Source organism: Phocoena sinus, chromosome 8 (assembly GCF_008692025.1).
Source record: "Phocoena sinus isolate mPhoSin1 chromosome 8, mPhoSin1.pri, whole genome shotgun sequence".
In the NCBI taxonomy this organism is placed as follows: Eukaryota; Metazoa; Chordata; class Mammalia; order Artiodactyla; family Phocoenidae; genus Phocoena; species Phocoena sinus.
This window is the reverse complement of record NC_045770.1, coordinates 20,199,382-20,226,283: the sequence shown is the minus strand read 5'-3', so window position 1 is coordinate 20,226,283 and position 26,902 is coordinate 20,199,382. Positions and strand designations below refer to the sequence as shown.

Here is a 26,902-nt window from a genome sequence, read left to right as displayed (position 1 = left end):
GGGGGAAGCCAGGATATATAGGAGTTTTTGCAACCAAAAGACGTAGTCAGAACATCAAAAGATTACTCTTAATAAAAGAAAACCAGGTATTTCAAGGAATTTCGTGCTTTTCTATGTATGGGAAGATGCAAGAGTCTGGGCTCCCTGAAGTCGTTCCTTTGATGTGCACCTCAGCTATCTGGGGCCAGGATCCTGTGCTTTCTCATCCTGAGTCTCCTCAGAGGTGGTTGCAGCAGTTGACTGCTAGATGCGGGCATTCTTTGTTTCCACCCTGAATTCCCTCAGGGCTCACCGCCCAGGCCGCTGTCCTGCGGTGGCTTGATGGCTGTCTTTATTTATTGACTTGGCAGGCGGCATTCTTAGTTCATATCCCCTTTGAAGCTTCTCTTTTTCTGCCTGTGCCTTAAATGTTGCTGCTCCTCAGGGTTCCACTCTGGGCCCTCTTCTATCTTGTCCATTCACCTGGGTAATACCTGCTGCCATGGCTTCACTTGCTTCCCACCTGTCTCATATGTTGCCTCTCAAATATTTATTTCTAGCCTAGCTCTCTCCATGGAGTTCTACATTTATAAATGTAACATGCACCTGCCTGTTGATTATCTCCCCTATATGCCCCATAAGCATCTCAATTTCAATGAGTCCTAAATTAAATACCTTTCTCTTCCTTCTCTCCCCATCCCCAAAACTACTTGTCTTTTAGGTTTCTGTTCTTAATCACTATCCATCTACCCAAATACCCCAAACAAATCTGAATCTCGTCCTAGAATCCTTTGCGGCCCTTCCCTCTATATCCAGTTAGCCACCAAGTTTTTCAGTATACTTTTTAAATATCTTCATCCAGTTTTCTCCATCCTCACGGCTACTACTTTAATTTCAGTCCTCCATCCAGTATTCTGGCGGCCTTCTAACTGGTTTTCCTGATTCCTGTCCTGCCCTCCTCTAATTCATTTTCCATAAAACAGCAAGAAAAATTTGACTTCAAAGCAGATTTTATTTTGTCATCCCTTTGCCTAAAACTTTTCATCAGTTCCCCATTGCCCTTCATCATCCTGCTCCATTTTCCTCTCGAGCCTCATCTCTTGTCATTTCTCTTTCCACTTGCCCAGCCCCTGCACACAACACACACATATTCATTCTAAACTTTATCCACATTCATCTACTCGCACCACCCCTGCCATATGCATCACTGGAGGGCAGGGACTGTTTCCTGTTCTTTGCAGCCACTGTACAGGGCTAGCATCTAGGAACTGCTCAATAAATAGTTGTTGAATGAATGCCCTCTGAATTTTACAGCATAGGTACATAACCGTCTCTTTTTGCTTTACATTCAGATTATAATCCAAAGTCGTCTGGATCAGAGTATGGAGGAGAATCAGGACCTAAAGGTATGTCAGGAAATGTACGTTTTGCCCTTTGAAAAAAATTTACGGGACTATTACACACCAACTTCAGGACAGTAATGGGGAGCAGGGAAGGATGCAGACTCAAGACTTTGGCTGTATGTGTATTATGTCTTTAATTGAGAGAGAGAGATATGTCCTAAATATAGCAAAAAGGTGATACCTTTTTAATCTCAGTGGTTAGTAATAGGTATCTATGTCATTATTGCTTATACCTTTCTGTATATTTGAAATGTTTCATATTGTTTATCTTTTTAATTAAAATAAACAGTGGATCTAATATCAATATGGTCGTTTTTAAAATAATTGACATAACATTATATTAGTTTCAGGTATACAGCATATGTATATATTGTGAAATAATCACAATAGGCCTAGTTAACATCTGTTACCATACATAGTTACAGATTTTTTTCTTGTGATGAGAACTTTTTAAAAATTAATTAACTAATTAATTAATTATTTTTAAATTTTTGGCTGTGTTGGTTCTTCATTGCTGCGTGTGGGCTTTCTCTAGTTGTGGCGAGCGGGGGCTACTCTTCGTTGCGGTGCGTGGGCTCCTCATTGCGGTGGCTTCTCTTGTTGAGAAGCACGGGCTCTAGGCGTGCGGGCTTCAGTAGTTGTGGAGTGTGGGCTCAGTAGTTGTGCCTCGCGGGCTCTAGAGTGCAGGCTCAGTAGTTGAGGCACATGGGCTTAGTTGCTCCGTGGAATGTGGGACCTTCCCGGATCACGGCTCGAACCCGTTTCCCCTGCATTGGCAGGCGAATTCTTAACCACTGCGCCACTAGGGAAGACCCCTAGTATGGTGTTTTTTAATGAACACTTTCCAAAATTCTTTTAGTTCAGTGGGTCTTAGCTTTTTTGAGGCCATAAGTATATGACTACAGCCATTAACCCTCTCCCCAGAAATTTGCATGAAAGCACACACACCCACTCACTGACTTGAATTTTGATTGGAGTAACTTTGGAGCCCATCTGTGGAGTCCAGGTCAAGAATCCCCATTTTAGATATGTTGATTCCAAACTCTTGATGGGGTGCAATAGGAAAAGAAGAGAGTACAGTCTGAGTTGTGGGTGTTCCTCTCCTATAATCTCTGTCCTAGTAACAGTCATAATCTGTTGTAAGGGAGGGTTAACTAAGTATATTATTATTGGGCTAAATGTGTTTTTGTTTGGTCCATAAAGAACAATACACTCTTTGAGAACAGAAGCACTCTAATCCTTTCTGAATATTAAAAATGAAGATAATTATTTCATGAAATTGGGGGTAGCCATATTAAGATATGATCATATATTTCAGTGAGAGGGATTTAGATTGTTATGATTTATGATTAAGTTTCCCTGTTGGCGAGGATTGCTAAATATAGGAATGAGAACCTATGGGAATGTATGGTATCTTATTTCTTGGCAAGAAAGAGCATGGGCAGTTGAGCCTGGACAACTGGACAGCTGAGCCTGGGTGCCACAGGGAAGAATGGAATGGGTCCTGTTTTTTTCTGTGGGTCAGCCTTTACTGTTTACTAGAAGGCAGACCTGCCTTCGGCCTCGGTGGAAGGTTGATTTTTCTTGGAATGGTTATCTGAGTTTTGTGTTCTTACTGACAGAATGAGGTAATGCTTCTGAAGCAACCCAGATGCTACCATCTGATCTAACTATATTTGGTTTGCAGAAGGAGCTGCTGAAGTATAAACAAGAAGGCAGAAACTTACAGGGGATAAAGGTAAAAAAAAAGACATATAGCTCTTTAAATAAACTCTTTACAAAGTAAAGCAGTCTGTGGATAAGAGTGGGTACTGGGGGGCTAGCTGGGTCCTACAGTCTTTTCTTGTGTACATCTGATGGGGCCTTTCACAGGCTCCGTGCTACTAGTAAAGAGAGGGCTTTGTGGATGGGAAGTGAGACAGGTGGAGGAATATACCTCTTTTGCTGAGGCTTATTTCTGGTGGTTATGACTCATGGTGCTGTCACTTCCCTCTGCCACCTAGATTATTTCTATGTGTGAAAACAATCAGTTATTACAGTTTTCTTCAGTTACAGTTTTTTGTCAGTTTTCTTCAGTTCTAAGAATATACTCTTAGAAATTGTAATTTACTTAGGTTTTGAATAGTTAGTAACATTCAAATGGTTTGAAGTTAAAAGGGTACAAAAGGATGATCCTTGAGAAGTCGGCCTTCTGGCCCTGTCCTCCCAGTCACCTAGTTCTCTTTCCTGGAGGCAACTTATCAGTTAGTACCAAATATGTATGTATGTGATTTTTCCCCAAATAATTACATACTATAAATACAGTTTGACACGTTGCTTTTTTCACTTAGCAATGTATCTTAGAGATCATTCTATTTCAGTACATAAAGACCTTAGTATTCCAGTATGTGTATATCGGATAATTCATTTAATCAGTTCCTACTGATAGTCTTCTGGGTTATTTCCAGTCTTGCTAATACAAACGGTGATCTAGCTAATAATATTGCTTATATGTTATTTCACCCAAGTAGGAGTATATGTGCTGAATGAATACCTGGAAGTGGAAAAAGATGTTCTCAAGCTGCTGCTTTTCCCTCTCCTCTTCCCGATACTCCCATTCATGGGCTAGACTAGGGTATAACTCAGCAGCGTTTTCCAGAGTATATTCTGTAGCCTTAGTCCTTTGAGATACTCCAGAAAACAGCATGTTTCATGCTCAAATAAAAAGCAGTGCTCTACAGGCTTGAAGAGTCATAATGAATAATAGCATATTAAAGGACCAGAGAAGGTCTGTCCTAAAGAGGCTGGCCTAAAAAAAGTTAGACTATTAACCACAGAAGTGCTTTTTCCCCCATGTAACACTTATTAACATCCCATGGAGCACACTTTGGGAAACGTTCCTCTGCACCACTGGTGCCAAGGGCATCTTAGACCACCTTGCCATGTACTGTCATGGCAAGACAGCATATTTAAGAGTGGGCTCCCACATTTTCCAGAGCCTACACCGTTTCTCTGCAGTCTGTAAAGAGAGAAAAATCAGGGCAAATCCCCTGTGATGCAGCTCCAGCCCATTAGTTCCATTTGAAGTCACCACGGTTGGAGGATTGTGTCATAGCTGATCCTTTTAAATAAGTATGTACAACCCACCTTGTCTGAGGCCTGGTGGAAACCGAGATGGTCCAAGCTAAGAGAAAGATAGCCTAAAGCTTGTAGGATCCTATGACACTGGGAAGAGGAAGCATCAGTCTAAGAACATTTCTGAACATGGAAATAGAATCCCAGTCCTGGTCCACACTAGGCACTGGAAGGCAGTGGAAGCAGGGCAGCAGCAGGGCTGTAGAAGGCAGGGTGGCAGTGATTGCAGGGCTCCTATATGAAAAGGGTGTCAGACAGTGATAGGGCCCAGCCCTCTAGGGCAAAAGAGCTCATCTAGATCGAGTATTTATAGGCCCAAGATACAGAGAAGAAAGCCAGGGAGGGAGGAGGGAGAGTGCATTGTCCAAGGTCACTGTCACGTAAGCAAGTGTTAGACGTGTAATTTGAGACTAGGTCTGTCTGATCCCAAAGACCACTTATTCTTCCTCTAGGCCATCATGCTGTCAGCAATGCAGTGGAAAGTAGGGGCAAGTAATGGATAGAGGAAAAAATCAGGATTCCATCAGCTTGGTAGGACAATGGATATGATTTTCCTTTAGATTCTAGTGTCCTGGAAGGGAACTGAAAAATTTCTGCTCATCTCCTTGTGGCAAGACCCTGTACCCTTTTTGTCTCCCAGTTTAGTGATAACTGGCCGATTGATGAGTTGGGACCACAGTAGTGAGTGTGCTTTCTCCCCAGGATGCCTTGCAGCAGAGGCTGACTCAGCAGGACACGTCTGTCCTTCAGCTCAAACAAGAACTACTGAGGGCAAATATGGACAAAGATGAGCTGCACAACCAGAACGTGAGTTGAAAGAGTGAACTTGGACTTCATTGAGCCCCAGGTAGCAAAGTAGGATACAGTATAAAGTCCGTTTAGATCTAGTCCCCATCAGACTCCTCTCTGTTCCTAGGTGAAAGCCCATGCCACACTGGCCTCGAACCCTTCAACTTTGAGGGCACTGAGACACTGAGGCTGCATTGTGGTTCTATAGTCTGATTATCTCACTGAAGATGTGGAGAGCAGCTGTGTGTTTTTTTACCATAGTCATGCCCTCTCTGTGCTGTATGCTGTAACTGCCAACATCAACTCCAGTTACTAAGTAGCTGGTTTCCTACTGGATTGGCAGACAATACTTCCACACCAAAGAATTCTTTCTTATTCTTCTTGCAGGTGGATCTGCAGAGGAAGCTAGATGAGAGGAATCGGCTCTTGGGAGAATATAAAGTAAGAATGTATATCAGTTTGGAAATTATTTCCATCTGACCTTTGGTGGACAGCCTGTTGTTGCTGTTGTTCAAACAGCACTTAAGTACTCTGTTCTCATTCTTGCTTTCTGCAAGGAAATCCTTTACTGAGTTCCTTTGATCCACTAATCCTGAAGGTAGATAGCATGGCTAGGGGCAAGAACACAGAGCTAGGAGTCTGGAAACTTCACTTCAGTCTTAACCTTTACCTCTAGCTAGCATGGATGGCATGCAGTGGTCCTCCTGCTAATGGTAGTTCCCATCCTCCTTCCCTTTCCCAGAATCCTTTGCTCCGTGTGAGGCTCCCATGGTATATAACGTCTTCCCGTGCAGCTTGAGGAAAGGGCTGTTCCCTCTGAGGCTCTACTTTCCTCAGGTGGAAACTGCATCACAGCAGGTGAAGCGTTGGACGTCCTTGGCTTTGCCGTGCATCTGAAGGCTGTGTCTCTGTTGCAGAAAGAACTGGGGCAGAAGGACCGCCTCCTGAAGCAGTACCAGGCCAAGTTGGAGGAAGCACTTCGGAAACTCTCTGAGGCCAGTTACCAGCAGGTGGGGACACGTTCCGCCACGGACTTTCCTGCCCCTCTGACCTGAACAAGTCCTTTTCTGATGGAGTGTCTGATTTGCAGGTGGATCTGGAACACAAAGACGTCCTTCTGGCTCACTGTATGAAAAGAGAGGCAGAGGAGGTAACCTACCACTTGGGGTCTCCCTCCCATGTTTACAAGGGCAAAGAGGGAGATTCTGTTATCGACTCAGGGCTGACCCAGCACCACAGGTCAGTTTGTCAGGAGGCGATTTGGCGAGGCACTTACAAGTGCGGGTTCTGGGATAAGAAAGTCTGGTTTCAAATCCCAGCTTTATTACTTTCTTACCATTGTGTACCTTCATTTGCTTCACTTTTGAACCTTAGAAATAACATTCATCTGGAAAATGACAGTGGCCTTTTCTGCCATTATGAAGAGTACATAAGATAACCCATTAAGTTACTAAACACAGTCCTGGTAGATCCACATGGCACAGAGTTAGGCTCAAAAAATACTAGTCATTGTTCTTTTTTTTTTGTTTTGTTTTTTCTATTACTGAAGCAAAGGCAGGAGATGCTGGAGCAGCATTCTCAGGCCCTCCAGGGGCCAGGCAGAGGCTAGGTTGGGGCCTCCAGGCGAGGTTTTCATTTTGTTCACTCTGCATTCAGCGGTGCCTTCTGAGTGTCAAGTATTGGTGATATAGCAGTGAACAAAAGGGGAAAAAATCTCTGCACTGTGTCAGGAGGTGACCAGTGTAAAGAGGAAATATAAGGTGGGACATCTTACTTTGGAATTCTCCATTATACAAGCATCATTTCTTCTTGCCGCTATAGGTGACCCACTGCAGCAGTCACAGCCCTCAAAGCAATGGTTTTCTCCCTCCAGTGGCAGGAAAAGGAGCTGCTTCAGTCACTCACAGAGGGGTAGGTGCTTAGGATTTGAGTACAGACTTGCCACTTCCAGCCGAAACCAGAAGAGTACCCTAGCCATCGCCAGTGGAGTAGGCCTTTCATATCCCCATTCCCCAATTCTTGCATCTGTTGGGTGTGTAAAGTTGTGAGGCACTTGCTATCCAAAATTAAGAATTAGTGGACAAACAGTGGGCTTGTATCTGTGGAGGAAAATTTTCTACAGTTTACACTTCCTCCCTCAAAAATAAAAGATCTCTTCCGGAAACCTCTCACCTGTATCTTCTTAAGCCCAGCAGTTGGGATGTGGTTAATAACATGGCAGCGTGCCATGCAAGCAGCACCACGTTTTTGCCCACAGAGCAGTGACCTGCAGCTCGTTCGGGATGCCCTCCGCAGCCTGCGCAACAGCTTTAGTGGCCACGACCCTCAGCACCACACCATCGACAGCTTGGAGCAGGGCATCTCCAGCCTCATGGAGCGCCTGCACGCCATGGAGACCCAGAGGAAACAGGACAGAAGGGTAACCCTCTTTCGGTGGTGTTTCTCTTATTCCCCCAAAGAAGCTTGGTCTTATCAATTTTAATGTAGATGAAGGCAGTGCTAAGATACACAGTTGCTTTTCTCTTTGGTTTTCCTCTCTGGGGAGCTGACTGTTCATCATGGTGTGACAGTCCAGGGAGGGAATTCACGGGTAACTCTTGCTCTTGGCAACTGTGTAACTGTCTAAGGAATTGTGGTTCTTGACCCACAGGTGTCCCTTTACTGCTTATTCTCTCTCCTCTTCCCCCCGAATGAACTTGGCATTATAGATGAGAAATATATGGGGAAAACATTGGAAACTAAAAAGCTTTTTATAAATGTACTTTTTATTGTTAGAATAAACATGTCCAATTTTATATACTGTGGAAAAAGATGTGGTAGAAAAGTATATATTTTAGGTACACTTTTAGGATTTAAGTTTCTTGGTTGAATTCTCCCATTGATTATAACTCTTGTGATTTTTGTGTGGCTCCCCAGGTTCGGGGCAAGTCACCCAGAACTCAAGCAGGTAGTGAATACCGGGAGTCCTGGCCCCCTAATTCAAGTAAGTACTCATTATTGCTTAGTAAGGACTCCTAGCATATTAGATCAGAAACTTAGTATTTATTATGCTACTGATATTTGGGGGATAGAGTTTTTCTTGTAGTACTTCACTCTTGTAATATGTTGTTTCTGTAGCAATACTAGAATTGAGTTATTTCTAGGACTGTGAAGACCCATAACATCATCATCACCACCACCTGAGTACCATTTGGCCACGTGCAAGGTGCTGCTGATTCAGAGAGGCTAAAATATCTTAAATAAAATCTCTTTGGAAATATACAAGCTCAAAATAGTTACACCAAGCAAAGCAAAATATATAAAAAAAAACACACTTAGAAATCACCCTAAAGTTCCAAATAGCACAGAAAATTTCCAGTTCTTCCTAGAGGCAAGAAGTTTAATTTCTTTGTGGACTTTCATTAAAACTTTGAGTGCATAGGTCATTCCGTTTGTTTGAACCTGCTCTGTGCCCACTCATTACATCTTTTTGCCTTGTTAATTCTGACAGGTTGGAAATCTGCCCTGCCTAGTAATTTCTATTTTACTTTGCATCTTACCTTTTGGTCTAATAGCATTCACGTTTTCTTACCTTTTATAGTTTACCCAGGCCTAATCTTAAAATATCTAAATAATAATTTATAAAAACCAAATAGTTAAAGGCTGACCATACCAGATTTATATGTTAAATATATAATTTTTAAAACCACATTAATAAACAAAATCTAAAGTAAAGCATTTGCACAAATATGAAAGGTAAAATATTTTTTTGTAGAGTAGATAAGATAGCATTCTCAAGCCTCCAGGTATCTTTTCCTCTTGAATGAGATCTTTACACTGGGAATGAAACAGATTATGTTAGTACCAAAATTAGTTTCAGTTTCTTTTTCTAGCATTGTTTTGACCCCGTCATTTCTGTTTTCTTGATAGGGTTTTTATTTTATTGTTATCCACTTCAGTACTTCCTTTAGGTTAGTATAAACTGCCAATGTACATAGGCTAAATATTTGGAAATTCTTTTTCAGAAGTATAATAAATTTCTCCCTCCCTGGAATAATTCTCTTGTGTGTATGAATTACTTATTTAAAATACTACAAATAAATTCAGAGCTTCTTATAAACTAGGGTATTAATCTAATATCTATATTTACAAATAAGCTGAAATGTCTCTCATCTAGAAATACAAACACTTGTGTAACTTGCTAGCCCTCTAGCTACTGGCTTACTTCTCTTATTCCCCTATGTCAAACTTCTTGAAAGAGTAGTCTGCAATTGCTCTTTTTTCATCCTTACCTCCCATTCAATTCTTAAACCACTAGTTGGACTAGTTGGACTCTCTTACTCCACTTAGTGTTCTTTTTGTTGGATCACTGTTGACTTTCTCGTTGCCTAATCAAAGTGGTTACCTTATCTTCCATAGACTTTTCAAAAGCATTTACTATTCTTGAATAGTCTTCTTCTGGAAACATTTTTCTCCTTTAACTTTACTACCAAACAGTTATTCATTCAACAGATATTTACTGACCATCCATTATGTAGCACCCTTGTTAGGCACTGGAGGTATAGAGATGAACAAGATGGACTTGGTACTTGCCCTCACTGGATTGTAGTCTCATGAAGTAGATACAACCTCCTCTTCTTCTTCTCTGTCTAACCCTTGAATGTGCCCTGGGATTCCACTAAGGTCTAGACTTAGGTCTCATATTCTTTATAGGTGATCCCTTCTACTTCCATGGCTTCAGCTACTCTTGTGTGCCAATTCTTCTTTTTTTTTTTTAACATCTTTATTGTAGTATAATTGCTTTACAATGGTGTGTTAGTTTCTGCTTTATAACAAAGTGAATCAGTTATACATATACATATGTTCCCATATCTCTTCCCTCTTGCGTCTCCCTCCCTCCCACCCTCCCTATTCCACCCCTCCAGGCGGTCACAAAGCACCGAGCTGATCTCCCTGTGCTATGCGTGTGCTTCCCACTAGCTATCTACCTTACGTTTGGTAGTGTATATATGTTCATGCCTCTCTCTCGCTTTGTCACAGCTTACCCTTCCCCCTCCCCATATCCTCAAGTCCATTCTCTAGTAGGTCTGTGTCTTTATTCCTGTCTTACCCCTAGGTTCTTCATGACATTTTTTTCCCTTAAATTCATGTATATGTGTTAGCATACGGTATTTGTCTTTCTCTTTCTGACTTACTTCACTCTGTATGACAGACTCTAGGTCCATCCACCTCATGGGCCAATTATTCTTAAACTTTCATCTCTAACTCCAAACCTTTTCTGAGCTTCAGGGCCGTATTTTTGAATGCCAGCTGGGTATCTCTGTAGGTTGAAAGGCACTTCAAACTCATGTGCAAAACTGGATACAAAACAATAGAGTGGAAAAAAGATGGAGTATAGAATCAAACAGATCTGCGATGCACTTGTAGCTATCAGCAGAGTATATCATGGGCAAGAGTATTAATTAATGTTGTATTTTAGTTTTCACATTTATGTAATGGAGATAATCGTGAAGGATTATGAGCATTAAGTACAATATTATATGCAAATAATCTGGTGTTGCGTGTGGCATGCGAGATATGCAAGGCTATGCTCTTTCTCCTTTTCACTACAGTCAAATCTCCTAAAAGAGCAATCTTCTCTCTGAACCCACTTCCTGTCTTGCCATTTACTCTTAAGGAAAAACAACAACAATAATTATTTAAAAAGTAATACAGTAGACTAGTGGAATAGAATTGAGAGTTCAGATAAAACCCATGCATCTATGATCATTTGACCAGCAAATAGTATCTTCAATAAATGGTGTCAGGACAACTGATATCCACATGCAAAAGAATAGAGTTGGACCCCTACCTCACACCATGTACAAAAATTAACTCAAAGTGCATTATTGACCTAAATACAAGAGTTAAAACTATGAAAGTGTCAGAAGAAAACACAGGGGGGAATATCCATGACCTTGGATTCTTCGACATCAAAAGCATGAAAAAAATAGAAAAATTGGACTTCATCAAAACTGAAAACTATTTTGCATCAAAGGACATTAACAAGAAAGTGAAAAGACAACCAGAATAGGAGAAAGTATTTGAAAATCATATATCTGATAAGGGCCTGGGATGAGCAATATATAAAGAACTCTTACAGCTTAATAACAAAAGACAGAAAAATCTGATAACAAATGGGCAAAGGACTTGAATAGACATTTCCCTATAAAAGATAAATAATTGACCAATAAGCACATGAAAATATGCTTAAAATCATTAGTTATTAGGGAAATGCAAACCAAAACTAGAGTGAGATACCATTTCACGCCTACTAGGTGGTTCCAAAAAAATGGAAAATAACAATTGTTGGTAAGGATGTGGAAAATTTGGAGCCCTTATACATTGCTCGTGGGGATGTAAAATGGTACAGCCACTATAGAAAACACTTTGGTGGCTCTTCAACGAGTTAAACATAGAATTACTATATGACCTAGCAATTCCATTCCTAGGTATATACCCAAAAGAATTAAAAGCAAGCGTTCAAAAAAAAAAAACTTGTACATATATGTTCATAGCAGAATTATTCACAATAGCTAAAAGGTGGAAGCAAGCCAAATGTCCATCAGTTGATGAGTGGATAAACAATTTCTTATATATGCATACAATGGAATATTATTCAGCCATAAAAAGGAATGAAGTACTGATACCTGCTACAACGTGGATGAACCTTGAAAATGTTAAGTGAAAGATGCCAGACACAAAAGGGCACAATTTGGATGGATCCTTTTATATGAAATGTCCAGAACAGGCAAATCCATAGAGACAGAAAGTAGAGTAGATTAGACAGATGTCAGGATTAGGAAGGGAGTGACTGTTTAATGGGTACAAGATTTCTTTTAAGGATAATGGAAATGTTCTGGAACTAGATAGTGGTGATTACACCACACTGTGAATGTACTAAATGCCGCTGAATTGTACACTTTAAATGGTTAAAATGGTGAGTTTTGTGTTATGTGAATTTTACCTCAATTTTTAAAATGTGAATTTTAAAAAAGACCTGGAAGGAGCCTTGTTCCTATGCTAACAGAAAGAAAAGGTTGAATAGTCCAAAATACCATAACTTTCTTGAATCCATCAGAGAGATGAAATCAGAGGGTAGCTAACTAGCCAGAAATGTAAACAGGTCCCTCAGTGGACAGATAGGATACAGCACTTGTTCACTTGTGGCAGAGCATGGGAGGAAGATGGGACCACCATACAAACAGCTAAGATTTTAATGAATTGTGAAAGGCGTTGCAGAGATTATAGGAACCCTGGGGGCCATGAATGCAAGAATAGTTTGCACCTACTTGCTGACTCTTCCATCGACTTCCATTTGGGTGCTTATGACAAAGATTTGTTGTGGGAACAGAGTCTAGAGAAAACCTGTTTTGGTGGTGGAGGCCCAGAGCAGGGGAGCACCTGTCACTGCTGGAAAAATGTGAAGCCCCATCTGGACCTTTGTCCCTTAAAGAACAAAAGTCTTAAGCCACTAAGGAAGGGGAGCAAATTCTGTTGCCCCTCCCTCCCTTTCCCAGGCAAAGGTGAAGACCTATTTCAGCTAGGGGGAAGAAAAAAGGATGAAAGCACTCTCTACCCCAGGGGAGTGGCAGGAAACTGTATTGGGCTCAGATCACTAGAGGTTGCCTACCACTGGGGAAAGAGTAGGATCACTGAGAAAGCCCCACCCTCAAGACTGAGGTTGGATCATGACAACAGAGAAGCCCCCCTTATCCCTCACCACCAGATGAGCAAGTACCGTGTAAGAAGCAATAGCAGTCTGCCTCTGTGGGAGGGGCACACGTGTGAAGAGACTGACTCTGAGGCACAGGCACACAAGTAAAGTCTAAAGTTGAGGGTGGAGCAGGAATATTGAGGAAAAACCCTCCAGCAAACCAGCTACCTTCCTAAACATAACCCTAGAGATATTTGAAGGTGATGATGTGCTGAAAGTAACCTTAACAAAAATCCCAATCCCAGCTCAATTCCTGACTAGATTGGCTCAGCTGTCCCCACCAATGGCCGGGAAGTACAAGCAGTGTGCCCATTTCTAGACATAAACCTTTTTTACCTTAGTCTCTACTGTCTTACACATGATGTCTGATAGTCAATAAAAAAATTATGAGGCATCCACAGAAGCAAGAAAAATAAAAGCCACTGTCAAGGGTCCATAAGCGTCTATTCAAGAGTAGACTCAGATATGACTAGGATGTTGAAACCATCAGAAAAGGAATCTTTAAAAACTGTGTTAATGGCTGAAGTAAAAATGTTAATATAATGCATGTACAGGTGAGGAATTTTAGCAAAGATATGGAAATTATGAAAAGGAGTCAAATGGAATGTTAGAAATAAAAATAAATATTGCAAAGATAAAGGGTGCCTTCAGGGACTTCCCTGGTGGTGCAGTGGTTAAGAATCTGCCTGCCAATGCAGGGGACACGGGTTTGAGCGATGCTCTGGGAAGATCCCACATGCTGCGGAACTAAGCCCATGTGCCACAACTACTGAGCCTGTGCTCTAGAGCCCCCGAGCCACAACAACTGAGCCCGTGTGCCACAACTATTGAAGCCCACTCGCCTAGAGCCTGTGCTCTGCAACAACAGAAGCCGCCACAATGAGAAGCCTGTGCACTGCAATGAAGAGTAGCCCCCGCTCACCACAACTAGAGAAAGCCCACGTGCAGCAACGAAGACCCAATGCAGCCAAAAATAAATAAATTAATTAATTAAAACAAAAAAGTGTGCCTTCAGCAGGTTCATCAGGGTCATCAGAAGACTCAACACAGCTAAGGAAAGAATCAGTGAACTTGAAGATAGGTCAATAGAAATTACCCAAACTGCAATACAAAAAGAAAAAGAGTAGGAGAGAGGAAAAAACAAACAACCCAGAGCATCCAGTAGCTGTGGGACGATATCAAATGGACTAAGTAAGATACAAGTAATTAGAATCCCTGAACAAGAAGAGATAGAACAGGGCAGAAGTATTTGAAGAGATAAAGGCCAATTATTTTCCAGAAATGCTTTAAAAACATCACACTACAGATCCAAGAAGTGCTGAGCATTCCAAGAAGTATGAATAGCAAAAACAACAAAAGAGTCAAATTGCTGAAAATCAAAGAAAAGAGAAAATCTTTTCCCCCTTGAAGAGGGGAAAATTACTACATACGGAAGAACAAAGATGAGAATTACAGATTTCTTATTAGACCTTGCAGGTTATAGGATAGTGGGGGGATATTTTTAAAGCACTGAAAGAAAAAAATCTAGAATTCTACAAAAATTTCTATAAAAAAAACTAGAATTCTGTAGGTAGAGAGTATATATATATTTTTTTTTACACAAAACCAAGAGAATTCATAACAAGCAGACTTGCATGGCAGGAAATGTTAAAGTAATTTCATCAGACAGGAAGAGTATGATATGAAAGAAACTGGGAGATGCAAAAAAAGTGGTTAAAATGAAGGTAAATATAAAAGACCTTCCCCCACTTATTTTTAATTGCTCTAAGAGATAACAGGCTGTTTAAGGCAAAAAATGTATTGATGTATTACTGGTTTATGCCATATGTGAAAGTAAAATGTATGACAATAATAGAGATTGGGATGGAGGAATTAGGACTCTACTGTTGTCACTTCTGTAGTTCTTACATTACATGTGATGCAGTAAATATCATTTGAAAGCTGACTGACTAATTAAAGATGTGTATTTAAATCCAAGAGCGACCACTAAATTTTTAAAGAATTAAATGACAAAATTAATAGTGGAGATAAAAAAGAATTGTAAAAATACTCAATCCAATAGCAAAAGAAGTAAAATATCTCACTATTTAAAATATAGTTTCCATGTTGAAATGGTGTATTCAAACTGAGAATCTAAACACACTGGGCTTTGAAGACAATACCAAAATATATACATGTATACATACATATATATACATATATACACATACACACATACACACTCCAAAAGCGGGGAGAAAAAGAGGATAAAAGAGAAAAGGAACAAAAAACATGGAACATATAGAAACAAGGGAGATGATAGATTTTAAAAATAATCTGGTTTTTATTACATAGCTTTTTACCACTTACAAAATTATTGTTTATCAGCATCATATTAATTGAGAAGCAGCCTTGTTTGATGGGGAAAACATAGCTCAACATTGTGAAGATGGTTCATTCTCCCCAAATGATCTATAGCTTCATGCAATTCCAATAAAAATCCTATCAGACTTTTCGTAGATATAAACAAGCTGATACTAAAATTTATATGGATGAGACTAGAATAGTTCAAAAAAAAAAGTTAAGAAAAAGTAAAGTAGTTGAAGTGCCGCACTACCTGATTTCAAAACTAACTATAAAGTTAGAGTAATCAAGACAGTGCAGTATAGGTGAATGGATAGACACATAGGTCATTGGAACAGAGTAGAAAGTTCAGAAATAGACTTACTTATATTTGGCCAGTTGATTTTTAACAACAGTGCAAAAACTATTTGATGGCAAAAGGATAGGCTTTTCAACAAATTATTCAGAAAAAGAGCATTGACCCATACCTCATACCATATACAAAAAATCAACTCCAAATGGATCATAAACCTAAACTTAAAAGCTGAAACTGATTTGTGATGCCTTTTAAAATCATGTATTAAATTTACACACACATGTATACGCAAGGCTATGTTTCTGGGTCGTTTATTCTCTGAGGTTTTTGTATATGATTTTTATAGTATTGTCACCCTGAAACAGCAATTATCATTTTATCACATGAGTTAATGTTGAGTAAGACTATTTTTCCCTCATTAATCTTTTTCTGTTTTACTCGAAAAGCCTGTGCAATCCAACTCAGCCTTCTTCATTAGTCACCTGAAACTCCTCTCACTGATGTCATCAGTGACCTGTTTACCAAACCTGTCTTTATCTACTAGACCTCTGTGTGGCATTTGACATACTCTTACCTTCAAATTCACCTAAAATGTGTACATAACATTTTATCGGTCAGCTTGGGCTGCCATTACAAAATACCACAGACTGAGTGACTTAAACAACAGAAATTTATTTTCTCACAGTTCTGGAGGCTGGAAGTCCCAAGATCAGGATGCCAGTGTGGTCAGGTTCTGCTGAAGGAGGGCTTTATTCTTGGCTTGCAGATGGCTGCCTACCTGCTGTCTTCACATGGTGGAGAGAGAGCACTCTGGTGTCTCTTCCTCTTCTTAAAAGGGCGCCAGTTCTATGGGATCAGGGCTCCACTCTTATAACCTCATTTAACTTTAATCCCTCCTTAAAGGCCCTATCTGTAATACAGTCACATGGGAGTCTAGGGCTTCAACATATGAATGTGGGGAGGACACAACTGAGTCCACAGCAATATTATTTTCATGTTTTATTTTATTATATTATAACTGTTTTGCTATTTTACCCCACTAGACTTTGAGCTCCTTAATGGGTGGGAATTGTACCTAGTTTATCTTTGTATCTCTAGTACTTGATACATAATAGGCACCCAGTAAACATTTTAAATGGATGATACTTCTGTTCCCCTATCTTAGGTACTGGTAACTACCATGCATCTGTTTTCCTAGATCATAAATCTTAGTTATTTTTCCCTTTCCCTTTTATCCTTGATGTTCAACTATATCCAAAGTACTAAGACTTTTACCTTCTAAAGTTCTCTCAAATCCATCCCTTCTCTAGCTCCAGGGCTATATCTTACCCTTCCTCATCTTTCAGATTATTTTAATTGCCTCTTAATGGGATTACTGTTTCCAGAATTTCTCCCATCCAACCCATACTAGACCCATACTTGCTGCTAGACTGACCTTTCTAAAATGCCAGTCTGATCGTATCACTTCCTTTGAATATCTCCCCAGAGCTTAAGACTAATATCTAAACATCTTAGGCTGGCAGAGTCCTTTGTGATCTGGGCCCTGCTTTATTATCCTCATCTTCCATTACTTCCCAATGTATTACTTACACTCCAGCCTTACTAGTTGAGTTTCAGTTTTATAAATACATGATCCATCCCTTTTCATGCCTTTACAAGTATCCTTCATTCTGGGAATGCCCTTTCCAACTTCTATATCTGATATATTTTTTAGGTGCTTTGTTTAACAATTCTCCAACTATGGGACCTTTCTGACCTCTTCCAGGTAGAATAAACTACTTCATCTTCAGTCTTCTTGTGCAGTTTGTACCAATCTGATTTTAGTGTATTGTAATTATTTATTATCATACCTGTCATCTATATTGGACTGTAAAATCTTTGAGGTCAGAGGCATATAATTAATTTTATATTCTCAAAATCTAGTGCATGGTAAGTGCTCAATAAATGTTTGTTGAATGAATGAGTGAAAGGATCCATCATAAATTTAATGATAAGAGTGAATATTTTATTTTATTAAAAAGCCAGTGTGTGCCAGGCCCTGTTCTAGGTGATGGAGTCAAAGGAACATCGTGGCATGTAGGTTTCAATAATTGGCATTCTTTGAAAAAAATTCTGAAAACTGATTGATTGCTGTGCGAAGAGAGAATGTTCCCTTGTCTTTCTCTCCTGTATTATTCATCCCTCCTACTTCCTTATTTTAAACCCCTTCCTAGGGAGTTCTCTCGTGGTCCAGTGGTTAAGACTCCATGCTTTCAATGCTGAGGGCCCTGTTTTGATCCCTGGTTGGGGAACTAAGATCCCACAAGCCACACCGTGCGGCCAAAAAATCAAAAACAAAAACCAAAAAACCCCTTCCTAGAACTGCTCTCTGGTGGCTGCCTGTTTGATTGGGATAAATGCCTAGAATAAATGAAGAAAACGTGTAGCTGGAATTGCAGGAGTTATTTTAATAAAAGTTTAATTATTTTTGGTCCTTGTGATAAAAGTTTTTAATTGGTCTTTTCTTCTATTCTCTTAAAGTCATAATCACAAATAACTCATTGATTAAATTTTTCCATAAGTACCTATACAAAGAATAGAGACAAGATATGGATTAAGAAATTTAAGTTAAAAACCCCGGGGACCGGGCTTCCTTGGTAGCGCAGTGGTGAAGAATCCGCCTGCCAGTGCAGGGGACACGGGTTTGAGTCCTGGTTGGGGAAGATCCCGGATGCTGCGGAGCAACTAAGCCCGGGCGCCACAACTACTGAGACTGTGCTCTAGAGCCCGTGAACCACAACTACTGAGCCCGCGAGCCTAGAGCCCGTGCTCCGCAACAAGAGAAGCCATTCCAATGAGACGCCTACGCGTGGCAACGCAGAGTAGCCCCCGCTCACCGCAACTAGAGAAAGCCTGCACGCAGCAATGAAGACCCAACGCAGCCAAAAATAAATAAATTTATTAAAAAAAAAAAAAAACCACGGGGACCAACACATATAGATCCTGTGTAGCTAAGGAATAAAAGTAGACTTTTTGCCTTTTAGACTGGAAATATAAGGCCTCTTGGAATCTGAGTTTCTACGGTTACTTTGCTTCTGTGTTTCTTGTTCCTAATTAGTTGTCTTTTCATTGAAGTGCATGTGCATTGTCTACCACTGACCTCCGCAGTCTAAATGCTGGCAGTGTCTGCAGCTCCTGCTGTGTGTCCATTCTGCCCTAGCTGAAATTTTGCCTGGCTTCTCTGACCTCTTTTGACTCTTGGCAACAGTGCCTGTCAGAACAGTTGCTGTTCCCCTGTTAGAATCACCTGTGATGGGTGAGAAATGATGGTCCTTGTGATAGCATCCATGTCCGAAGCACCTCTTGTCTTAGTGGCCCCAGTGGTGACTTCCTGTGGGTCACACACCCTGTGGACAAGGTGTTTGGCAAGAGTGTGAAAACTGTGCTATGACCTCAGGCAGCTTCATTCTCCTGGGACATTTTGAATAACTAGAAATGATGGGTTGTTGGAAGCAAATTGAATGTTCTGACCACAAAGTCTCTCTCTGATTGCAGAGTTGTCTCACTCACAGAGCTCTCCAGCTGTCAGCAGCGCCTGCACGAAGGTGCTCTATTTCACTGACCGGTCACTTACGCCCTTCATGGTCAATATACCAAAGAGGTGAGATTCTGGGATCATTATTTCTCCTTTAAAAAGGACAGGAAGGCAGAATCATTAGTTACTGCCCATCTAACCAGCTGTAAGGTGTTTGAGAAGCAGTGTAGTAAGAAGGGCACAGGAGATAGAGATTCAAGTTCTAGTTTCACCACTAACCAGTGGCATTACAAGGTACAGACACAATAATAGTGCTTCCAATCCTGATATGCAAAGATGCTCCAAGTTAGGAAAGCAATTTTTTAAGTGTTCAAAATAGCTTCTGCTGATAGCTTTGGATTACAGCCTGGCATTCCAGGGCTACTTATTACTCATTGATCTTTGTTACTATTTGATGACTGCAGCTAACCTATAGAGAATTCATGTTAAAAACCTTCAAACACTCAATTAATATACTCCCTTCTAAGGTAAATGGCTTTGAAATAAAGATTTTTAAACTCTGGAACCAACTGCTGAGAGAGGTGATAAGATTTCCCTTTCCTAAAGAGTCTTGCTTGGTTTGTGTTAGAGGGGAGCTTTCTGAAGTAAAGATGGTGATACTTGATTTAATTCTACCAGCCTATAGAAATGGAATTGTTGCAAAGAAGGAAATCAAGAGAACTTAGACATATTGATAGTTTAACAAATTAGATTTCAGAGACTTTGTGTCTTATTTTCAGAGTAAAACAGAAAAAAAGTAATTTGGCTGCTGCCAAAGCAATAATCTATTTTAAATTCTCAGATCAACCCATTAGTAATGCCATTTTCATTCCCTAATAGTGACTGGCTCTCTAACTTCTGCTGTTTCAGAATCGTCTGGGTTATCAAGGGTGGTGACCTAACAAGGCCACGCTGTTTCTGCCTCCAGAGACTTTGGCAGGGGCCTGGATTTAAAGCTGACATCTTATCTTTCCAACCTACTGATAAACGGTCTATTTTAGTGTTCTCTCTTTTTGTTGCAGGTTGGGGGAGGTGACACTGAAGGATTTTAAAGCAGCTATTGACCGGGAGGGAAATCATCGGTATCACTTCAAAGCACTGGATCCTGAGTTTGGCACTGTCAAGGAGGAGGTACAGAATCCACAGGGAGCCTGGGTGGTGGTATTGCTGGTTGTTCTTGAACCCTAAAGACTTCTACTCAAGGACTAGTACCCAGAAGTACCTCAGTTCCCTAACCAGGTCAGAGGAGTTTCCCAGTGCCTCCAACCAGTTGATTACTCTAGACTGAGAAGGTTCAGGGAATGGCCCAAGAAGTTGATAGCTTCTTTAGTTCAAGGTCTTAATCACTCTAATCAAACTTGGATAGAATTTTTATTTTAAAAAGGAAAAAGTTTTGTTAGGGAAAATAAAGAACCTACATTGAACAAATGCTTGGCTTTCGAGTCTCTTTTCTATCTGTAACCAAACCTTAGAAAACTTTCTGCTTCCTATGTAGAGCAAAATAAACAAACTGGCATGAATATATGAAACTGTATATTGTGGTGGTAGTTTCTCATATAATGAAAATGAGGAAATTCTGCAAAGTCATCTATGCTTATTCTCAACTCCTTGACTATTTTCTTAGCTTATACTTCTACTTCTCTTTGTAATATATCTGCCCAAAACAGACCTTTTCTTCTTTTTTTTTTTTTGAAAGAGAGTTCTGAGTCATGACGTATTAGGAGCGCTCTCATAGTGGTTACAGAATGAAGAAGGTTGGAAAAGCCAATACTTTATTTTGTAAAGATTTCCTGGACTTTCTTGGCGGTCCAGTTGTTAAGACTCCTCACTTCCACTGCAGGGGCCACAGGTTTGATCCCTGGTCGGGGAACTAAAATCCTGCACGCTGCGTGGTGCAGCCAAAAAAAAAAAAAAAGATTTTCTCACTGAAATGTTTTAATAACCCTTTTTGTTTATTAGTGGCTTAGGAAATGAATTGAACGAATGAGTGAAAAGAACTGCATGCACACATGTTAAGATTGGTCTTTGTTCTAACCCTTTCTTTACAATGCTTCGGGCCAAAATTTTCCCCTTTCTCATTTTTTAAATGCTTATAGTACTGCTTTCTTTTGAGAAGCCCAGAGTGCTCTATGGTTAGTAATTTATTAATTCTTATAAATCTCTATGAGCAAAGCAGTACTAGAGGGATGCTTTTACCATTTCATAGATGCGGAACTAAGGATATATAAAGCATATATATATATATATATATATATATATATATATATACACACACACACACACACATACAGTGTTGACCTTTGAACAGTATGAGTTTGAACTGCATGGATCCACTTATATACAGACACTTTTCAATAAATACCTACTACAGTATTACACAATCAGCAGCTGGTTGAATCTGAGGATGCAGAACTGTGGATATGGAGGGCCGACCGTGAAGTTATATGTGGATTTCTGACTGCACAGGGCCAGGGCAGGGAGGGGGGGCGGGCAGTGTCTCTAACTGCTGTGTTGTTCAAGGGTCAACTGTATATATATATTTTTTACCAGTTATAACTTTAGGGACAAAACCAAAGGGACATAGGCTCTAACTCAAGGCTTTCCTCTATACTTTTTTATCCTTTATGTCTGAGATCTTCTTTTTCAACCACAGATGTTTAGTGAGACCCCCTGTCTTATAATTTTTTCATGGTGGCTTTTCTTCTTTCTCTAGGTTTTCCATGATGACGATGCCATCCCTGGATGGGAAGGGAAAATTGTAGCCTGGGTGGAAGAAGACCATGGAGAGAATTAATGCTGACTATTAGATTGAGGGCTTGTGGAACTTGGCAGTCCCTGGCTGCTTCACTCAGGAGAGAAGACTAAAACCAGAATACACTAAGAAGTTTTTAGTTTGTGCTGCCAAAACAGAAGCTTCTCCAGGCGTGACAGCTATAGGCCAGTCCTATTTCTGTGCCTGGCACGTGTGGTACTTAAAGTCCCTGTCCAAAAGTAGACCATGGGTTCTTGTGGAGTTCCTTGTCCGTGGGAACACAGTGTTTTATTCTACTCTGAGGACAACAAACCGAAGGCCTTAACCATTGGGGATGGATGATCCCACTCCTTTATGGGCATGGCTGCTATTATCTGGAACCTGGGAACTGGATGCATCACTCCTGTGTGTTACAGTATTATTTTAATTGGCCTCAGTGGTTGCAGCAGAGTACCAGCATTTGTACTCACAGACAAGGTGAAGGTACCAGCTTTTTTGCTTCTTTGCAGCTATTGCAAACCAAGAATAACTCGTAAGGTGGTACCAAAGATGAAAGCCCACTCTTCAGGAATTTTTTGGACTGGACATGGATGGTGCTGAATTGTTGAATGGATTGAAAAAGGGCTGCCCATATTGTGCTATATACTATGCTAAAACCATAATTAAGTAAGACCTTGGGCTGCCTCTTGTGTCTTAACTGGTTTTGCAACTTGTCCTTTAGCCCACAGAGGGCATATTTCATGTACTGCTCATTTTCTCCGGGGACTCTTTAACTTTAGAGCCATTTTTTCCCCTTCCAACTGATGAACTTTGTGTTTGAAAGGAATAAGGAGTGAAAGTCTCCTTTCAAATCCAGGCGGGTATGGAAAGGTGCTGCTACCCATGTCTTCTTGACTTTCTTTCTCTCATGACTTTCTTTAGCTCATGGCATCTCCTTTGCAGTCAAAAGGAAACAGACCATTAGCTTCAGTATTTGTGATTTATAAGTACTGAGCATGAGTTACTGGTCTACCCCTCTTCATTTCAAGGCCAGAGTTATTTTCTATTATATATTTAGTCTAGGCTGATCCTTTGGCCACAAAAGAAACCATGGGGGCATGGAGCATGAGTTGTGAATGGCAGGGTTGATTCTGGGTGATAACACCTAGAATCCTTTCTCATGTGCAACACTGTCAAGTGTAGAAGCTAAGACTTAAACTTTCAGAGATTACTTTATATCTTGAGTTTTCTCGTTCATTCACCAAGCACCATCAACCAATCAGATATATCAGTCTCTCTGCCTGTGATCACCAGTGTACACTGCCAACCAGAAGAGTCAGACAGATCAGCTGTGGGTTCTTGACCTGTCTGTCTCTAGTTCATCTCCCCTTTTCAGCCATTTCAACAGACGACTGATCGGAGCTCTGAGATGACATTTTGTTGTTTTATACAGATGTGTCTTTAAGTTCATGTTTGGAGAATTCTTTTCTACTCATTTGCTTTTTGTCCAAGAACCATGTCTATTTTTATAACTTGAGTGAGAGTTCTGTATATTCTCACATTCTGTATACCAGATCCATTTTCTAGAGAACCCAGTTGCTTTTATAAAAGCCTGTTGCTTTTATACAGGCTCTGCTCTTCTTACCAGCCCTTGTGGTTTCGGAACAAGCTTTATTTTATTACAAGTATACTAATGACAGATTATTCCAATTCTACCAGCCATTTTAGTTATGGAGTTAGTTTTACGGAACCTATTTGATGGCTCCTCTAGCTGACAGAAGGAACTCAAAAGACACCTGATGTCCTTCATGTAAGTCACCTGGTCTCCTCCTACTGAAGAATGATTTCTCATCAGAAATGACTGGGAAAATTTGGGAAAGTCATTTATAAGCAAGAATAATTCATTATGAAAGCAAACAGAAGAAAACAGTATATTCTCCATTCCCCCCCCAGCCACCCCCCCCCCCAGGAAATCTGGAGAAGAAGTCCTCATGTCACCAGTTTCTCTGTTGCATGTATTTTAGTGTTTTGCTATAAGACAGCATGAGGGTTATCAGGCCAAAATTTGTTATTGTATTTTCAGTACAATGTATTTTGAACATCTGTCGCTTAAATCAGTTTTACTTGTCAGTTTTCTTTCAGCAAACATTCTTACTATTATGTAGAATTTAACTTTTCAGAGAAAATTAAATCAGAGAAAATTTTCAGAGTCCTCTACCTTCTTTGTCTTTTATCTCTATGTCTTTTGGAAAAGGAGCTGCATGGCCTTAGTGCCTCCACAGAAAGCTTAAGTTGAATTAATAGCTCATTAATCTCATATGCCACGGGTGATACCTAAGCACCCCCATTACAGGATGGCACACCAGAGTGTTTGTATAAAATGTGTTGGTAATCCTCATTCCAGTTTCTAAACAGAGGAGCCTTCTAGGAGGAGTGTGCATTGATTCATTCTGGTTTGAATCGTCTCCTATTTGATACACTAGGAGGCCTTTTGACTTATTCAGAGCATTACCCCCTACTGGCATTTGTGTGGGACAGTCCATCCTGCTACTGCTGAAGTTCTCTTTCTTTGAGAAAACTAAGGAACTAGAATGTTTAGAGTTCATGAAATAATCTCTAAACCTGATTTAAAAAATGACCCTCTCACAAAAACTAAGTTAGTAAAAAGCTCAATTCCTTAAACAGTCTTCATTTAAAAACTGAAGACTGTTCTCACTCAGTTAACTAAAGTAGCTGGAATTGGAACACTTTACAATTTCTACCTAAAGAATTTAGGTTAAACTTACTTGGTAATATCAATGCTGCTTACTGACCAACTTTCCAGCTCTTTTTGACCAGGAAGGTTGTAAATTAAGGAAAATATCTTTATACTCTGTATTCAATCCAAGAGGACTCTAATTACTTAAAATCATTTAGGTCATAATAATTTTCATTTTTTTCCATAAAATAAGCATTATGATTGCACACTCCTTCTATTGTCTGAATTTATGTAAGAGGTACAGCTTGCTTAAAATATATATGTAAAGTTATATTTTCTTAGAAACATGGATGTTTGCAACCATTGCTTTCAAAGAGATTATTACCATGTATTCTGTTTTACGTTTTCATGAAGATTGTGTTATACCAGAGGCTTCTGATTATCAAAGTGATAAACAGTTTTAACTGTCTGTACCAGATTTGTGACCTAATTTAAAAAAAACCCAGAAACAAACTACGAATAAAATGGAGTTTGCAAACTAAATACCATTAATAATTTTCACTTGTGTTTACTGACTGAAATTAATCAAGAAAGCCATTTACATTTAGTGAAAGTAAATTTCCTCAAGTGATCTCCCTGGTATCATGTTTACTCATTACTTGGGGAGTAATAGGATTACTTGGAGAGATAAGGATTACTTTATTGCTACAGATATTACTATTGGTATTTCTAATGTAAGTGCAAAATATCAATAGGTTATACTATCAAAGAAAATTCATTTACGTAGCACTTCTTTTGACATTATATATAAATGTGCAAACAAGTAAGAACCCAAGACTAAACTGTATGACAAAACAGTCTCTAATGCAAAAGCAAGAAACATTAACAAGAGGCTTTCAGGAATGTGTATTTAAAAGAACCAGAACTTTCAAATTAATTTGAAAGATGCCTTCCTAAAACTTAGCCTTCATTTATCACTTTAAATGTCTTATATAGCTAAATCTTTAGCCCTGGGTGCTTTCACTTGCCTTCCAATTACATATTTTCAACTATTAATTACAAGCCATTTTAACTGGGTTATTCCATTATTATGTTAAAATTAAACATGTAAAGAACTTTCACTACCAACTAATTCCTCTTTACATCTAACCCATTCTGTATCAGTAATATCATTCTACAAGTCTCAGGACTGATTTGACAAACCTAATTATTCCTAGCTTACCTCTGTGGTAAACTTACCACTCCTAGACTGTTTGACCTGTGCCCTCTCATGATTTAGCTACACCTGTAAAAAGCATATTCAAAATGCAAACTCGCTATGCACTGAAAGATGCAAAACAGGTTTAAGCAAGGCTACCTAAGTAATTGAACAGCAAACTGAAGATCATCTCATACAAAGACTAATTTAAAGTAATTTAGACAAATGCAGTGGAAGTACTGTAGTAAGATATCTTAGCCAATTCAAAATCGTTAACATTTTTATAATAATTTACAGTTACAGTATAAGCCCTTTCACTAATCACAATTATTCTTACGTTGCTTCTTCCAGTTGTTACTCATAAGTAGTTTTACATTATGGTAACAATATAATTGCTCTACTCCTATTTTTATTTTATTTTATTAATGTTTTGGCCACACGGTGGGGCATGCAGGATCTTAGTTCGCTAACCAGGGATTGAACCTGCGCCGCCTGCAGTGGAAGTGCAGAGTCTTAACCACTGGACCGCCAGGGAAGTCTCTCTACTCTTAGTATTTCAAATGTGCCTTTCCATTTAATCTGGGAATTTTGTTTCTCACTTGTACTCCCTGCATATTATCCTGCCAGACAGCCATGCCTGCTTAATCTTTTCCTCATTTTTGGATAGTTAACGTTTTTCCAATTCTTTTTCTGTCATGAAGATATTAAAACTTTTTTTTTTTAACCTTATTTTGGATGCCTTAAGGATACTAGAATAGGATTTGGGGGAAATGTGCAAACATTTTTTCCCTGGTTCTTTTTCCCTACTATCCTACCATCTCTAAAAACAACCTCCCGACGAATGCATCTCCTTCTCTTCAATCTCATTAATACTGAGATGTTAGACTTTTTAAAGTTTCCAATTTAAGTAGGTATGATATAGTGCCTTCTGGCTGCCTTATTTTTCCAAATGTTTAATTACCAGCAAAGGTAAACATGTTTTCAAATGTTGGTTTTTCTTCTTGTGTTCTTGATGTACACTGGGGATTTAGGGATATAAATATAACACGTGCTTCCTTCTAGTT

At 39.7% G+C, this 26,902-nt stretch overlaps 1 protein-coding gene across 4 annotated transcripts in view; it reads left to right on the top strand.

Annotated features, from left to right (window-relative positions):
• Positions 1 to 25,190, top strand: part of DIXDC1 (DIX domain containing 1) — a 73,970-nt gene extending 48,780 nt beyond the window's left edge. For 2 of the 4 annotated variants that reach the window (XM_032641329.1, XM_032641328.1), the window contains 12 exons: positions 1,332 to 1,385; positions 3,070 to 3,120; positions 5,199 to 5,303; positions 5,673 to 5,726; positions 6,203 to 6,295; positions 6,376 to 6,435; positions 7,107 to 7,196; positions 7,543 to 7,704; positions 8,202 to 8,268; positions 19,193 to 19,298; positions 20,234 to 20,342; positions 21,925 to 25,181. In XM_032641329.1, the coding sequence (XP_032497220.1) occupies positions 1,332 to 1,385; positions 3,070 to 3,120; positions 5,199 to 5,303; positions 5,673 to 5,726; positions 6,203 to 6,295; positions 6,376 to 6,435; positions 7,107 to 7,196; positions 7,543 to 7,704; positions 8,202 to 8,268; positions 19,193 to 19,298; positions 20,234 to 20,342; positions 21,925 to 22,005 (1,032 nt within the window). In that variant the 3' untranslated portion in view covers positions 22,006 to 25,181. Of the gene's footprint in view, positions 1 to 1,331; positions 1,386 to 3,069; positions 3,121 to 5,198; positions 5,304 to 5,672; positions 5,727 to 6,202; positions 6,296 to 6,375; positions 6,436 to 7,106; positions 7,197 to 7,542; positions 7,705 to 8,201; positions 8,269 to 19,192; positions 19,299 to 20,233; positions 20,343 to 21,924 lie in introns of all 4 variants that reach the window. The other 2 variants (XM_032641331.1, XM_032641330.1) reach the window with 2 other exon arrangements.
• The last annotated feature ends 1,712 nt before the right edge of the window (positions 25,191 to 26,902 follow it).